The 16941-nt window shown below is 36.1% G+C and overlaps 1 protein-coding gene across 1 annotated transcript; it reads left to right on the forward strand.

Moving 5' to 3' along the window:
* On the forward strand, window positions 1–2563 carry LOC133809873 (subtilisin-like protease SBT1.9). Its single transcript, XM_062245982.1, has one exon. It carries the CDS (start codon window positions 54–56, stop codon window positions 2361–2363), a length of 2310 nt encoding a protein of 769 aa, XP_062101966.1. The 5' UTR covers window positions 1–53; the 3' UTR covers window positions 2364–2563.
* Window positions 2564–16941: the final 14378 nt, after the last annotated feature.

The raw sequence follows: 16941 nt of genomic DNA on the forward strand, positions 1-16941 counted from the left end.
ACTCATTCATCCATTCCCACCCTCTACTCTACCGTGTGAGATATTGGCCATAAATGGTCAGTGTTGATTCATCAACTAGTCATAGTTCAGCCATGGCTACTAAACTCAATATAGATGTAGTGAGTAGAATCTTATTGGCCATAAGCTTCTTCGTTTACTCAGTTTCAGCAAAGTCTCAAACCTATATTGTACACATGGACCGATCAGCTATGCCCAAAGCCTTCTCAACTCACCAAAGCTGGTATATGTCTACTCTTTCTACCATATCAGAGAATTCACAACTCCCTATCAGCTCAAAACTCATTCATACTTACACAAATTCTATCCATGGCTTCAGTGTAACTCTCACTCCTTCTGAGCTTGAAGCCCTCAAAAACTATCCTGGTTACATTCATTCCACACCTGATCATCTCCTTAAACCCCTCACCACTCATACTCCAAAGCTCCTTGGCTTGAGCCCCACTTCTGGTTTATGGCCAGCTTCGTCTTATGGCGAAGGCATCATAATTGGTGTAGTTGACACCGGAATTTGGCCAGAGAGCAAGAGCTTCAGTGACAAGGGAATGACGATAGTACCCTCTAGATGGAAAGGGAAGTGCGATTCAGGAGAACAATTCAACTCTTCCTTGTGCAACAAGAAACTAATCGGAGCTCGTTTTTACAACAAGGGTCTTCTAGCAAATTATCCTGACTTCAATATGACCATGAACTCTCCACGAGATGAAGATGGACATGGCACTCATACTGCTTCGACCGCAGCAGGAGGTTATGTGGAAAGCGCATCTTACTTTGGTTATGCAGTCGGCACTGCCAGCGGCTTGGCCCCGAGAGCTCGAGTGGCTATTTATAAAACTATATGGAAAAACTCAGTATACTCTTCTGATTTTCTTGCATCAATAGACCAGGCAATAGAAGATGGTGTGGATATTTTGTCTCTCTCTTTGGCGTTAGGCCACGGTGAATTTGATTTCGATGATGATAGTGTGGCAGTAGCCACATTTGCAGCCATGGAGAAAGGTATATTTGTTTCAGCTGCAGCTGGAAACAATGGCCCACGACCTGGAACAGTAATCAACGCTGCACCGTGGATAACTACTGTAGGAGCTGGTACTGTCGACAGAGATTTTCAAGGAACATTCGTTTTGGGAAACGGTTTTCAGATCAACTTCGATTCATTATATCCCGGAAACTCTTCTCAAATCCAAGTTCGCCTTGTTTTCTTAGATGCGTGCTTAGATTTGAAACAAATGAAGAAAGTTAGAGACAAGATAGTCGTATGCAAAGACAACCTGAGTATAAGTGATCAAGTAGAGAACGCTAAGTCTGCTAAAGTGTTTGGTGCTGTCTTTATTAGTAATCACTCATCGTTATCTGATTTTTATACCAGAAGCTCATTTAGAGCTGCATTTATTGGCTTAAAGGATGGTGAAGCTGTTATAAACTATATCAAGAAAAGCAAAAATCCCACTGGAAGACTTGAGTTTCAAAAAACTGTCCTAGGTTCAAAACCAGCTCCAAAAGTGGATAGCTATAGCTCGAGAGGGCCATCTCTGACCTGCCCAAATGTGTTAAAGCCAGATATTTTGGCCCCTGGTTCATCAATCTTGGCAGCCTGGTCTCCAATAAGCTCAGTAGCTGAGGATCAATCAAGGTCTTTGTTCAGCGACTTCAATATCGATTCAGGTACTTCCATGGCTGCGCCTCATGTTGCAGGCGCGGCAGCCCTGATCAAATCAGTCCACTCTGACTGGAGCCCAGCAGCCATTCGGTCAGCTCTTATAACCACAGCAAACCCATTGGACAACACCCAAAAGCCCATTCAAGATGTGGACAACTTCGAAATCCCTGGCCTGGATACTGGAGCTGGCCATATTCAGCCCAACAAGGCCGTTGATCCTGGGCTCATTTATGATGCAACATCAGAGGACTATGTTAAGCTTTTGTGTGGAATGAAATACACAGCAAAACAGATTCAAACCATTACAAAGTCTAATCACACTTGTGTCGGGCCACGGTCTTTGGATCTCAATTACCCATCGTTTATTGCTTATTTTAATGGAATTGGTGGTTCCAAAGTTGTGGAATTCCGAAGGACATTGACCAATGTGGGAAAAGAAAACTCAAGTTATAGTGTAAAAGTCACTGCCATGAATGAGTTGCAAGCTAAGGTTGAGCCCACGAAGTTAGTTTTCAAGAAGAAGTATGAGAAGTTAAGTTACAAGCTGACGTTGGAGGGTCCAAAGGTGTTGAAAGCAGACGTGGCTCTAGGCTCACTGAGTTGGGTAGAGGATACTGGTAAATATGTTGTGAGGAGTCCAATAGTGGCCACAAATATTGATCCTGAATCTTTGCGTGAACTGTAACTGTACTGATTAGGGCCAAGTTACAATGGCAATATTATTGATGGTGAAGAAGTGAATTAGTAGAATAAATGAAGAACTAGTTCTGAAGTGTTTACTTAAGTCTACTCTCTTCAGTGTTATGTATAATGATGTATTTTGGTTTTGTTAATGGTCAAAACAAGACCATGTTCCAATAAATTATAACGCTATCGTTTATTTTATCCATTAGCCACTTCCCCAAGAAAATTCTCATGTAACATAATTTCAATTTATTTTAAAATGTTCTTGCATGATAAACCACCGCACAGACAGCTAATACCAATAGTCAAATCCTCATGTAGGATCACATTGTGTAGTGTATGAAACCAAAGGAAAAAAAATCATATGTCCGCAAATTTACTGTCTCCTCCATGTCCCACCAATTATTTAAAGACACATCATTTATTTATTTAATATATATTTAAATTATTTACAATTTTCTCTTTTCCCAACTATACATAAATATGGTAGTGGGACAGAGAATTGGGGACAGCAGATTTTTTTTCAAACCAAAGTACTCTTATTTATCATTATTCATATATGGCAATGGCAAGAGGATTAAGTGGTGGGACCCATCTAAGCTTTACTAAAGTTTAACCTTATGTTTTTTAGGCTTTGAAACAAATGAAAAAGAGGGTATCTTTTCTTTCAACAATTTTGGCTGTCTTTTGGCCTTTTCCAAAAATATATTGTCTTCAATTATATATATATGTGGAAAAACCAATGTTTGAGCCTAGAGGTTTGTATATTGATGTTGAAAAGTCATCAACTTTGTTCTTTTGCATTTATAATTCTTAAGAATGGTCTGAGGTCTTAGAGGAACAATTTGAGTTTGTATTTTTTTTAATGGTAATACTCATATAAACTTATGTGTTTTGTCCATTTTTTTAATATACGTTTTGATCTAAATTTTGATTAGCTTTTTCGCTAACAACTAATTAAACAAAACTCAAAGAAAATCAGTAAAGGACACGGAGATTTACGTGGTTTAGGTTATTAATTAACTCTAGTCTACGAGTCACTTGTATTATGATTTGAGAAGCTTGGAGGTTCAAGCTTCTGTGGGGTTCAGACAATGTTTTAGCTGTGCTCTGGATACAAAAATATGGGGATCCTTTAAAGTGTTTTCCCTAACTCTATTTATAGATGGCCAAGGGCAATTAATTCATTAATGGAGATTTATTACAAACATTCTTCATTAATGAGGTATCAAATGAACAATAAATGATACATTGCCTTAGTTAAGGTGCTGGTGGGCCCAGGCGTATCACAGTGGACCAATTTACGAGGTTACAACCCTCTACTTTTTGGGGTAACACGTCCCTGATAGTGTCACGAGAGTAGCTGCACGTTTTCTCATGTCAGGCGGCATCGTGAGACATTCTATTTGTCGCTTGTACGGACTCGACACCACGCTAAAAAATTTCAAACGGTTGCTGGTGGTCCAGGATCGCTACGCTTGACACCTGCACTCTACTCCAGGCCCAGAGGACGAACCTCGCAGGCTTGGAGGACTTAAATGAGGAGGATCTAGAGGTCACCAAGCGTAGTCCTCGAGATGTAATCTCGCAGTCGATAATAGGCGAGACTTTCCTTCTGATGAGGAGCTCCAGGAGAGCTCACAAGGGCTTAATCATCTTCTGCGAAACTTAATCACTCACTAAAGATTGCTACGTGCTACTTACAGAAAACACAGACCACAGTAAAAAAAAATTATTAACAGGTTGGGGACCGTACTTATTTCCAAATAGTCAATTTGAATCAACATCTCTTCTATATAAAAAGTGTGTAGATAACGGAAATTCTTGGTTTTAACAATTTTTTATTTTTTTCCGTTAACTTTAACGGAATATTTTTATATTTAATATAATATTCTTATATTTAATGGTAGATTGTAAACATGGCTTTGTTACACCCAAATTTCGATTATAGAAATTATGGTCTCGAAAGACAGGCTCGTAAAATGTAAGCTTGAAATAAGCAAGTGTGCTACGTCATCAACATTTATGCGAATTGGGTTTGGCAGTTTTGCTCGTCTTTAGGACGACGATGATGGAATTGGTGAACTCAGAACTACGTGCGGTCTCGAAGATGTTTCAAGGTTATAAGTCAAGCTCGAAGCTACAAATACAAGGGTTCAACACTTGTATAAATTTCTCGGTTTATTCTTATGGGCAATCGAGCACCAGTCAGGAAGGTTTGAGCCTAAGCATTGCGAGCTCGAAGATGATGATCTCGATAAAGTTACTTGCTAAGGACGAGGTTAACCAAAATGATGAGCTCGTGATGTTGGTCGATCTCGAAAGTATATAAGTTATATGTTCGAGGTCGATAATCTAGTTTGAATACGGTTACTATTTGAAAATTCCTATTTCTTGGGGATTTGTTGTAATTTGATGATGAACCCCGCTTATCATGGGATATTATGTAATTAATGCATTTATTTGTATTTATTTAAAATTTTAATTATAACTTCCAAAAATAAGACGGAAGATATTTTGTAAACCAGTCTATAAATAGACTAGAGAAATTCATTTATGGAGAGGCTGAATTTTGGACTGGGAAGACTACGGAAATTGCTTTCTAAAAGCTTTGAGAGAATTCCCTTATTCAATAATATTGACTTGTGGACTAGACATATTTTAACTGCTGAACCACGTAAAATATCGTGTATTTTTTATTGATTTTCCCAATTCTGTGTTTAGTGCTCTTCTATTCTAAGTTGACAAAAAATGGCGTCAACAGACTTAAACTTAAATAAATAAATAATTAAACAAATTAAAATATGATATTTTTGAGATATTTTACAATGACAAGTATTTAAAAATTAAAAAAAAACCATACATTTTATAACTTAAATAAAATTTAATTAAACTTAAACTTAATATTATATTAAACATATAATATATAATTTTTTATTGTTACTGCCAAATTAAAAAACTAGAACAAACATAAACTTAAACAAAAATAAATTAATTATTTGATTAAAATAGGATATTTTTAAGATATTTTATGATAATTTAGATAATTAAATCATATTTATTTAAAAATAATAAAAACATACATATCATTTTTTATCTTAAAAATTTGTGTGATAGTTTGTTTTTTATCAAGTGATTGAAGATTTTTTTTTTCATCAAATTCATATCAAATAACATTGCGAGATACATTAGAAACAAAAATTAGTTGATGCATGTATACTACTGTCCACACTATTTTTCTATTCTTATTTCACTTCTATTATTATTATTTTTTAAATATTATTATATTTTATATATATGTCATGTACTCATGTAAATACATATATGTAAACATTGTATTTAGATATCATATATGTAGATATTATTGATATAAATATTTATATTTATATATATATATTATAGAACTATAATTTATTCTATTAAATATATATTTAAAAAAACAACAGTGAACCAATTTTTATTAAAATTATAGACAATGGTTACAACTTTAAAACTAAGCAAAGAAAACGTGCATTGCACGTTGCTTCTACCTAATATCTAAATAAATGTGTTGTTTCTTTCCACTCATTTAAATATTAAACCTTAAAAAGATAAAAAAAATCAGCATATTGGTTTCCCAGAACATGGTACTAAAGCTCTTTGAAAACTGAATACTACCTTTTTTTTTTGTGAAAGATTTAATCTTTAATTATTTTATTTAAACTAGTTTAATGTATATGAGTGGCCATCAAGTGTTCTTGTACCATAGTAATAGTTGCACTCCAGCGTGATTTCTATAACCTTTCCCTCGTTTCCAACAGTTTTGGCCCGAGTAGCTGCTCACATAAACTGTTGTATATACTCGTTAAGAGTTTCTCATTCCTTCAATTGAATGTCGACCAGCCACTGCTGGATGTACTCGACCAACAGTTTGTCATGTTCCTACTCCAACTCCTGCGAGAATGGCCCTCCCTACTACAGACTACGCTCGGAAAGTCGGTGATAAGCAAGAAGAGGATCCCTTTTGATGACTTGCAGTCGGTAGTCATAAAACTTGTTAGGAACGAGTTTCCTAATACGCAGAGGAATGGTGGTGGGGTTGGCCTAGTGTACCACAAAAATTTTGTAACATATTTAAACTACCTTTAAATATGCGGATCCATTAATATACATACATTAATCATAAGCAAGTGAAGAATAGAAATCATACCTCTTGAAGCTTATCAAGTGTCCTTGCTATCTTTTCGTATTTAGAACGATCTTCCTATCCAAGCCGTTCCCAGGTACTCACACCATGATCTTCTAAAGCGTTCTCTACCCCTCAAGAAGTGTGTGGGCACTTAGATAATGAAGAATAGTTTCTTTGTGATTCTACTTGATGTACTCAACACATGAAATCAAGATAATAGGCCTGAGAATTGGTTCTTTATTTTTCAGGGAGAGAAAACTATCGTTCTATTTTTCACAGAGCGAATCTTCTCAGTTTTCTGAGATTGGTTAGTTATCTGAATTATCTTCTGATAAGTCATACTTAAAAGAAAATATTCAAATTTAAAAAATAAATTTGTAACCAACTTACAATTTATTTTTTAATTAATTATTTATTTTATTAATGAAAATATCCAAAAACTAATTTTTGAATTATCCATTAATTAATTAATTAAATAAATAAAAATGAAAATCATATCATTGAAAATAGAAGTACACACCGGACTGTGTGTGCACGTGTAGCATCCCTATTTTTAGGGATGTTGGTTTTTTCAATTTTTATTTAATTATTTATTCAAACTTCTTTGTCAGATAAGATCTAACAACCTGATAACTAATTCAAATTTAAATTAAATATCTTTTTAATTAATTATCAAATATAATTAATTATTTGAATAAATATTAATCTTTGAAATTCAAATCCAATTTGAACTTATCAGATTATTATCTCACACTCAAATAAAGATATTTAATTAATTCTACCAATTAATTAAATCCAATATTTTGAAAAATAAATATTTAATTTATTATAATTTCAAAAATTATAATTAATTAAATTTCGAAATTAATTTAATTATTTAATATAATTTCAAAAATTATAAAATAATTAAATATTAATTAATTTTGTTAACTACAACTAATTTGTAATTAATTAATTAATCACTATTAGCATATAATTGCATATGTGGCACAAAGAACAAATTTCTTCTTAAATATGTCTTTAAACTATTTTTCCCTTCATATCAACTCTTACATCGAATAGTGTTGATAGAGCCGCTATGGGGACTTATGGACCTATAATTCCAAGCTCCAATGAATTTGAGATTATTAATTAAACCCTTTAATTAAATAATCTTAATTTATTAATCTCGTGATTATTTCAGTATAAATATGAGACTGCACTCTTGTAATTATAGACATTTCATTTACTGGGTACTTTATAATTATAAAGCGTCCATTGATATAATCATTGCATACAAATTGACCCTCTAATAATAGTTAATAATTAATCGGGAATAAAATTATCGTTTTACCCTTTTGATTATCTCGTGTTTCCTTAAGTATCATTGACTTTACTAGTGAATATTAATTCATAACTAAATTATGAATTTGAGCTCAATAACCTTTCAGTCCTAAAACTCAACCCTTAAGAGAACCATCATTCAATCTATTGCGAGAAGGCATAGTTTCCATATCTGTATACTATGTCTCCAGCCATCTACATTAATGATTTCTCAAAACAAAAGTTTCTAGCCTGATCATTCTGACAGACCCTAACGGTGAATCAAAGAACTCATATAACATAAACAGGAGTTCATAGTAACTTCAGGATTAAGATCTATTTGTATATGATCATCAATTGATATATTTAATTAATACTTCGAAACAGTATTTAACTAAGTATTAATAAATATATCTGGTCCAGTTCTATATATTCTCTAATATATAAAGCACATCCAATAAAGTGTCCTACCACACTAGTTATCCGGATCTAGATCACATGTATTCATAATACTAGTGGACTGTACTTGCAGTAATTAATCTAAAGATTCCATAACTTTATTTTTCTGCGAACTATTAAAGTTCATTTATCTAAAACACAATCATCCCGTACCAATACATGTTTGAGATCACATATATGAACTTAGAAATTTTTTCTGATATTTACATAATATTATCACAGAATAATATAGTCCATAAAATATATGCATAACAAATTCAATTCATTTATTTATTTCATAAAAAAATGTCTACTACATATGCTTTCAGGGCATAATTCCCAACAAAACTGTCCGTAAAACTCATTCACAAACATCTCCCAGAAAACTATACTGGCCGGAGGGAACTTAAAGTACCATTCATGAACAGAGTCGGACAAAGTGGCAGGAAAAATACTGCACCAAGCATCTTCAGACACATTCTGGATGTCTATTTGTATCTCAAACTTGTTTACATGGGATACTGGATCTTCTCCTCCAGTGAATAAGTTGGGCAGGACTGACATTTTGAATTTTCATGGGAATTCTGCCACAACAATTCTATTAACAAATAGGGCTCCCTTTCTTCGATCATACTCTATGTGGGACATTTTATTCCCGACTAGGTGATGCACGACCTGATTCAAGGCATCTATCTGAGCTTGAACAACATCTGGTATTGCAGGAGCGACTGTAGATGGGGGGAAGTACTCGGGGCTGTACCCAACTATCTATAAAACTTAGATCATTAACCCCACTAGACATAACTACTACTTTGAAGAGAACATACATGAGAAAATTCATAACTTTATTGAAAACTTTAAAATAATATTTGTAATACATAAATGAGCTCATTGTTTTAAAATAAAACATAACTTTAAATAAAATTGTTTACAAAGCTAAATGCGGAAAAATACATAAAAATCGTAATTTAAACAAAAAATAACGTTGTCCTCGAATCGACACGCAGCCCATCCACTCCATTCACCTCCATACACACACCAAGCTTCCAAGAATCATTCCGCCTTTGCATCTATTTTCCTGCATCACGCTAAAAGAAAAGGAGTGAGCCTAATGCCCATCAAGGAAAAACTACTAACAACATAAATCATATACATAAAATTATATCAAAAATAGATACTATAAACATATCATAACATATACTATAAACATATGACTATAAAAACATATACCATATAGGACTACAATATTAATGGCCATTACGTCATGTGATAAACCATCTATGTCCCCTGTCTAATATTTGAGGTACGTTAGATCACATGGTAGTATATGATAACTCATCTAGGTCCTCTGTCTAATATCTAAGGTAGGGTAAATCATAACTCCAAACATGAAAATGATAAACACTAGGGCATGCTAGCTAAGCAACTATGAACCCTAGATAACATAAAAACATATTATAACATAAACTTATCATAACTTTCATACATAAACATAACATATAAGCATAAGATATCATACAAACATACAAGACCTATCATATTTTCCTTACCGAAATCGGGATATGAAAACAAATGTGGGACTTGGAACACTCATAAACCAATAATAAGAATAGTGAGTATTTCTTAAAAGAAAGAGATAAAAAGAATAGAACTAAACCACCAAGAGAAAACTTACCGAAAAGACACCTTAAGTTTGAAAACCTAACCACAAAACGATAACAAAAGTTAGAACCTGAATGAAAATTAAAGAAACTAAGGAATCAAACAGGATTGAACTTAAGAATAAGGGTACCTTTGTTGACCTTATGGATTGGTCTAACTCCAATACCGAAATGCACTAATCCTCACTTCCCAAAGTGTTTTATAAAGCTTAAGAATGGCAAAGCTTTTTCCCAACCCAAGTGTTTATCACTCTTATGGTCTCACTAGCACCTTGGAGTCGGATCACAGCTGAAGAGTAAGTGAAAGGGCTGGGTCCTAAGTCCTATTTATAGAGTTCTAGGAATAAAAATATTATTTTTGGCTTTGAATAAAAATAATGAATTTAATTGAAGATATTTGAATATTCATCAATCAAAGGCTGAAGACTCGGTCAAAACTATCAGAGGTAGGTCTAAGGAGTCAAAGTTATTTTTTAAATTTTTAAAAAAAATATCTAATATAGGCGATATATCGCCCATATGTGGTGATATATCAGCTGCCCCTAGTCCCGAGTCTCCGTTCGTACGATCGTACAACGTCAACGTGTTTTTCCGTATTCTTCTTCAGGCGATATATTGGCTCCAATGTTGCGATATATCGCCATACATGATTATTTTAAACACGTAATTGCACTTTTTCAACATAATTAAGGTTGGATAATTGCTTTGACGGAGTCCAAATACGACCCTAAATAATTTCTGGTGAAGATTAAATCTGATATTTTCTTATTTCATCATTAAAATACTAATTCCATAATAATCATGCTTATGACAAGTGTCATATTCTTATTGGCTCCATCTAAACCTTAGGTTATAATAAATATCATATTTATAACCAGCAATATTAATCAAACCTTATGTTATAATTAATATTCTTAAACTTTAGGTTAAACTTATAAAATCCATAACTATTGCTAGGAGTTTCCAACTAAGTCCCAGTTTGAACCAAAATCCACATAATCTAAAATAATACAACTATTACTAACTAACGAACTAAGTAAACATTCTGGGACTCTACAATTCTCCCCTACTACAAAGAATTTCGTCCCCGAAATTTACTTACTAAACAATTCCGGATACCGAGCTTGCATGTCCTCTTCCAACTCCCACGTTGCCTCCCATTCAGAACTATTTCTCCATAGGACTTTGACTATCGGAATACTCTTAGACCGTAATTCTTTCATCCCTCTATCTAGGATGCTAACCGGCTGTTCCTCGTAACTCAAGTCTTTCTGGAGTGCTATCGTATCATACTTGAGGACGTTAGATGGGTCTGACACATATCTATGCAGCATCGAGATGTGGAACACATTGTGACTATCTGTTAAAGCTGACGGTAGGGCTAATCTATATGCAACTGCTCCCACTTTGTCCAACATCTCAAAAGGACCTATAAACTTGGGACTAAGCTTGCCTTTCTTCCCGAACCGCTTCACACCTTTCATAGGAGATATTCTTAAGAAGACTTGATCTCCGACTTTGAATTCCACATCACGCCGCTTGGCATCCGCATAAATTTTCTGACGACTCTGAGCAGCGAGCATATGCTTTCTAATCAGTGCTACTGCATCCTGAGCTTCTCTAACAGCTTCAGGTCCAAGTAGTTTCCTTTCTTCTACCTCATCCCAATGTAACGGTGATCGACACCTCCTTCCATAAAGTAGCTCATAAGGTGCCATTCCGATCGTTGACTGGTAGCTATTATTATAGGAGAATTCTATAAGTGGCAAATACTTACTCCAGGATCCTTCGAAATCAAGTACATAAGCGCGCAACATATCTTCTAAAATCTGTATGGTACGCTCGGACTGACCGTCTGTTTGAGGATGAAATGTTGTACTAAGAGTTAACTTGGTACCCATAGCTTGCTGCAAGCTTCTCCAAAATCTCGATGTAAACTCCAATCCTCTATCGAACACTATTGTCTTGGGGATTCCATGCAGTCTTACTATCTCTTGAACATAAATATATGAGTATTGCTCAACCATGTATGAAGTATTGACAGGTATAAAATGAGCTGACTTGGTTAATTTATCTATTACTACCCAAGCCGAGTCGTGTTGCTTATTCGTTCGAGGCAAACCCATCACGGAATCCATTGCTATGTTGTCCCATTTCCATTCTGGAATGCTGAGTGGTTGCAATAAGCCTGTAGGCCGCTGGTGTTAAGCTTTCACTTGCTGGCATACCAAACATTTAGACACGTACTCCGCTATAGCCTTCTTCATTCCTGGCCACCAATACATTGCCTTAAGATCGTGAGTCATCTTGGTTGACCATGGGTGAACTAAGTATGGTGTATTGTGCGCTTCCTCTAAAATCTTCACCGTAATCCCTTGATCGTTTGGCACGCATACTCGATCCTTATATCTTAATAACCCCTGACTTGATATTGAGAAATTCGTGGCCTTCCCTTCTCTAACTGCATCCATATGTGTTACTAACGTGTCATCATGCATTGCCCATTCCGTATATCTTCTAACAGACTTGACTGAATGGACAAGTTAGCCAGTTTACCAATGACTACTTCTATTCCAGCATTGATCAGCTCCTGCCGTAGCGGCTTTTCTATTCCAGCTAACGCTGCTAGGATTCCATAATTCTTCCTACTTAGAGCATCAAAAACTATGTTTCCTTTCCCAGGTGGTATAAAATTTCGCATTCATAATCATTCACTAGCTCTAACCATCTGCGCTGCCTCATGTTGAGCTCCTTCTGAGTGAAGAAATACTTTAAGCTTTTCTAGTCCGTATAAATCTTACACCGTTCTCCATAAAGATAGTGGCGCCAGATTTTCAATGCAAAAACCACCGCTGCCAACTCCATATCGTGTGTTGGATAACGTTGCTCGTACTCCTTCAGCTGCCTTGAGGCGTAGGCTATCACCTTATCATTTTGCATCAGCACACAACCCAATCCTTCCTTCGACGCATCACAATAGACTACAAACTTGTCATTGGGTGTCGGTACACAAAGTACTGGTGCTGAGCATAGCTTATCCTTAAGCAACTAGAAGCTCTCTTCACACTTATCATTCCAGTTGATCCTCTGCTGCTTCCGAGTCAGGTTGGTGAGCGGAGTGGCTGTCTTTGAAAAACCTTCTATGAACCTCCGATAATAACCTGCTAATCCCAGAAAACTTCTTACTTCAGACACATTCTTTGGTCTTGGCCAATCCTTCACAGCCTCTACTTTAGATGGATCTACAACAATCCCGTCCTTGGATACTATGTGGTCGAGAAATGCTTCTTGTGAAAGCCAAAATTCATACTTCTTGAACTTGGCGTAAAGCTGATGCTCCTTTAGTCGCAGCAAGATCAACCTTAACTGTTTCTCATGCTCGACTTTATCCTTTTACTACACCAAGATATCATCAATGAATACTATGACGAATTTATCCAAGTAGTCCTTAGAGACCTTATTCATTAAATCCATTAACGCGGTTGGAGCGTTGGTAAGACCAAAAGGCACAACTAGAAACTCATAATTCCATTAACGAGTTCTAAAAGCTGTCTTAGGAACATCCTCTTCCCGTACCTTGAGTTGATGATACCCGGACCGTAAGTCAATCTTTGAGAACACAGTCGCTCCTCGAAGTTGATCAAACAAGTTGTCAATCCGGGGTAGTGGGTACTTATTCTTAATCGTCACTTTATTCAGCTCGCGGTATACTGTCGTCCTTCTTCTTCACAAACAAAACCGTTGCCCCCCATGGCGAATGGCTCGGTCTAATGAAACCCAAGTCTAGGAATTCTTGTAGCTGCGTCTTTAACTCCTTGAGTTCGGTAGGTGCCATCCGGTATGGTGCCTTAGAGATAGGCTCGGTGCCCGGTACTAGCTCAATTATGAAGTCAATTTCCTAAGTTGGCAGCAATCCTGGCAAGTCGTCAGGAAATACCTTTGGAAATTCCCTTACAATATGCACATCTCCGACCTTTAGTGGTGTTTCCTTTACCACATCCGTAACGCTAGCTAAGAATCCTTGACATCCTTTTTCTATCATCTTCTGAGCTTTAAGTGACAAAATAAGCGGTGTGCGTAGACCTGAAACCTTTCCCATAAAACATAGCCTCTGGCCGTCAGGAGTCTCGAACATCACTTGCTTACGTTTGTAGTCGATGGTTGCGCCATGCCTTACTAGTCAGTCCATTCTCAGTATCACGTCGAAGTCTTTAATCTCTAGTTCTATCAGGTCTTCTTCTAGTTCTACGTCCTCTATCTTGATTGGTACGCCTCGTACTATCCGTGATGATAGGACTACTTCACCCGAAGGTAATTCTGTTACAAACCTAGTTCTAAATTTTTCACAAGGTTTGTTTAATTTCTCTATCATTCCTAACGAGATATACGAATGAGTGGCTCCTGAATCAAATAACTTATAACATATATTATGGAGGATAGAAACCTGACCTGTCATTACTTTATTGCTAGCGTCAGCTTCTCCTTGGGTTTGGGCAAAAACCCTGGCAGGAACCATCTTATCATCCTTTTTCCCCTCTGACTTGAGCTGGGGACAGTCTCTCTTCCGGTGTCCTTCCTGACCACAGTAGTAGCATCCCTTGGTGTTTGGCACTCACCAGGATGTTTCTTTTGGCACTTAGCACATTACGGGTACTCTACATAACCCGGCCTATTGCCTCCATTGTTTGTCCGTGCCCTTTTATCATTATCAAACTGCTTGTTGTCAGGATGCCATATCTTCTGACCATTACTATTGTTGGACTGCTGGTTGTTGTTGTTGTGGTTGTTCCGACCATTCTGAGGTTAATTTGACTGCTTAGGTTCAGACTTACTGGCCTCCTCTTTACTAACGTTCGCCTGGAGCCTTTCCACTTCTATTGTCGTTTCTATAACATCGGCATAAGTAGTATTTCCCGGGTTTACTAGCTTAACCCCTAACTCAATCTTTGGTCGAAGTCCTCTAACGAACTTGGTCACCCTCAGAAAATAAGTTGGAACCATCTCAGATGCAAACTTAGCTAATCGGTCAAATTGCCGAGGATATTCTGCTACCGTCAAGTTGCCTTGTTTGAGACTAGCGAATTCCTCGACTCTTGGAGCAATGAAAACTGAATTGTAGTACTTTTTATGGAACAACTCCACAAATGTGGTCCAAGTCATGGTGGTGACATCGTGAGTTTGTTGTACTAGGTCCCACCATATTCTTGCATCCTTCTTGAGAAGAGACGAAACACAGGATATGCGGTCTGTGTTGCCGAGATTCATATGTGATAGGATTGGCTCCACATTTCTGAGCCACTCTTCCGCCTCGAAGGGGTCGGTTGTCACTTCAAAGTTTGGAGCGTGTTGCGTACAAAATCGCTCATAGATAGACTCCATATGTTGAGCTGGGTATGGCGCATAGTTCGCCATTGGCCATCCCCCATAAGGACCAACTTGTTGGGGGTGCTGGAGCCATTTGCTAGGGTTGTGGTTGCGGCGTAAGCGGAGGCTGAGGCTGAGGCTGAGGCTGAGCCTGTTGTCGCTGTTGCTGCAGTAATTCCTCAACTTGTCGTCGTAGTCTGGCAACTTCTGCAGTGTTGTCAATCGGCGACGGCGGTGCATTTCGGTTGGCATTTGCAAGCATTCCCCTTCTGCGAACTAGAGGGGCTTCATTGCTCTCAGAAGCGGGGTTGGGGACATTTCCATTGGTGCGAGAAGATCTTCTAAGCGACATCTTCAGCAGAGTTCTAACAGTTGAGAAAAACATGTTAGAACTTACCTTAATAGTCTCTAAGACAAAACTTAATCTAAGCAAACATTACTCGGACCTATTAATTATGACTTCTTATGAAAAGAATTATATAGGCCTTCTTTATAATTAGGGTGTGTTTCTAAACTTAGAAAAATAAGCCATCTTTATTATTTTCTAAGTGTGTTTCTAATTATCCTATATGAATTAATTCTCAGGCTCGAAACTCATCGTTGTTCCAAAGTTAGCCATACGGAGGGAGGGCTGGGATCAGTAAAATCGTTCCTACTACTATGGCCCCCTATTTCTCAATATAGAGAATCTGGTTCATTGATTTGTATCCACCCTCACCGAACTTAGTCATTATTTATTAAATTTATTATTTATTATGATTGCAAAAATAAAATCAAACTCATACATGTCATCAAAATAACAATGATATTAATTTGGAAAAACATTTTTCACTAAGTACAATCATAAAGGCAAAATAATAAATAAAATAAAAAAACTAATCTATTATAAAAATCGGGATCTTCTACATCAGATCCTTCATCTAACATGTCATCAGTTATCTCTTCATAATCATCATTTTCGTGAGCCTCAAAAATTCCTCTTGAAAGATTTGTAAAGATTCTATTCTTTTGTTCTTGTGTGAATTGGAATTCCATCTTAGATGTAAACCTAATTATGAGAAAATAATATCTCATAGTCGGTGGTATTTCATCTTCAACATCTATTGTCTCCCATATTTCTTCCAAAGCAACAATTACAAAATGAAAATCTCTAAAATGCCAAATTACTAAAATATATTGCTCCGTAGCTCTCATCATTATTTACTTAGTTGTTTGGAGATGAACTATTTGATTATGGAATAAAAGAAATCTCCGAGTGATTCTCTCAAATATTCCTATTGTATTTCTTGGTTATCTTATCCTTTTTAAGGCCTTAATGGCTCGGATATCGTTATATGATAAAATTCCATCCATATCTTTAACTGAAAACATAAGACTAAAATGTTAGCTAAAACACATAAACATAATAACTAAAACATAAATACTTACATTGGCGGTTAGATTCGTAGCTTGAGCGTGTGTATCAAGGAGAATTTCATGTAAATAGACTGCTGCTCTGATACCAAATGTATCGACCCAACTATCTATAAGACTTAGATCATTAACCCCACTAGACATAACTACTACTTTGAAGAGAACATACATGAGAAAATTCATAACTTTATTGAAAACTTTAAAATAATATTTGTAATACATAAATGAGCTCA

The sequence above is a fragment of the Humulus lupulus genome, chromosome 1 (assembly GCF_963169125.1).
Source record: "Humulus lupulus chromosome 1, drHumLupu1.1, whole genome shotgun sequence".
NCBI lineage: Eukaryota > Viridiplantae > Streptophyta > Magnoliopsida > Rosales > Cannabaceae > Humulus > Humulus lupulus.

Excerpts from the sequence above, each read along its gene's own strand:
- LOC133809873 (XM_062245982.1), top strand. The coding sequence starts at position 54 with ATGGTCAGTGTTGATTCATCAACTAGTCATAGTTCAGCCATGGCTACT.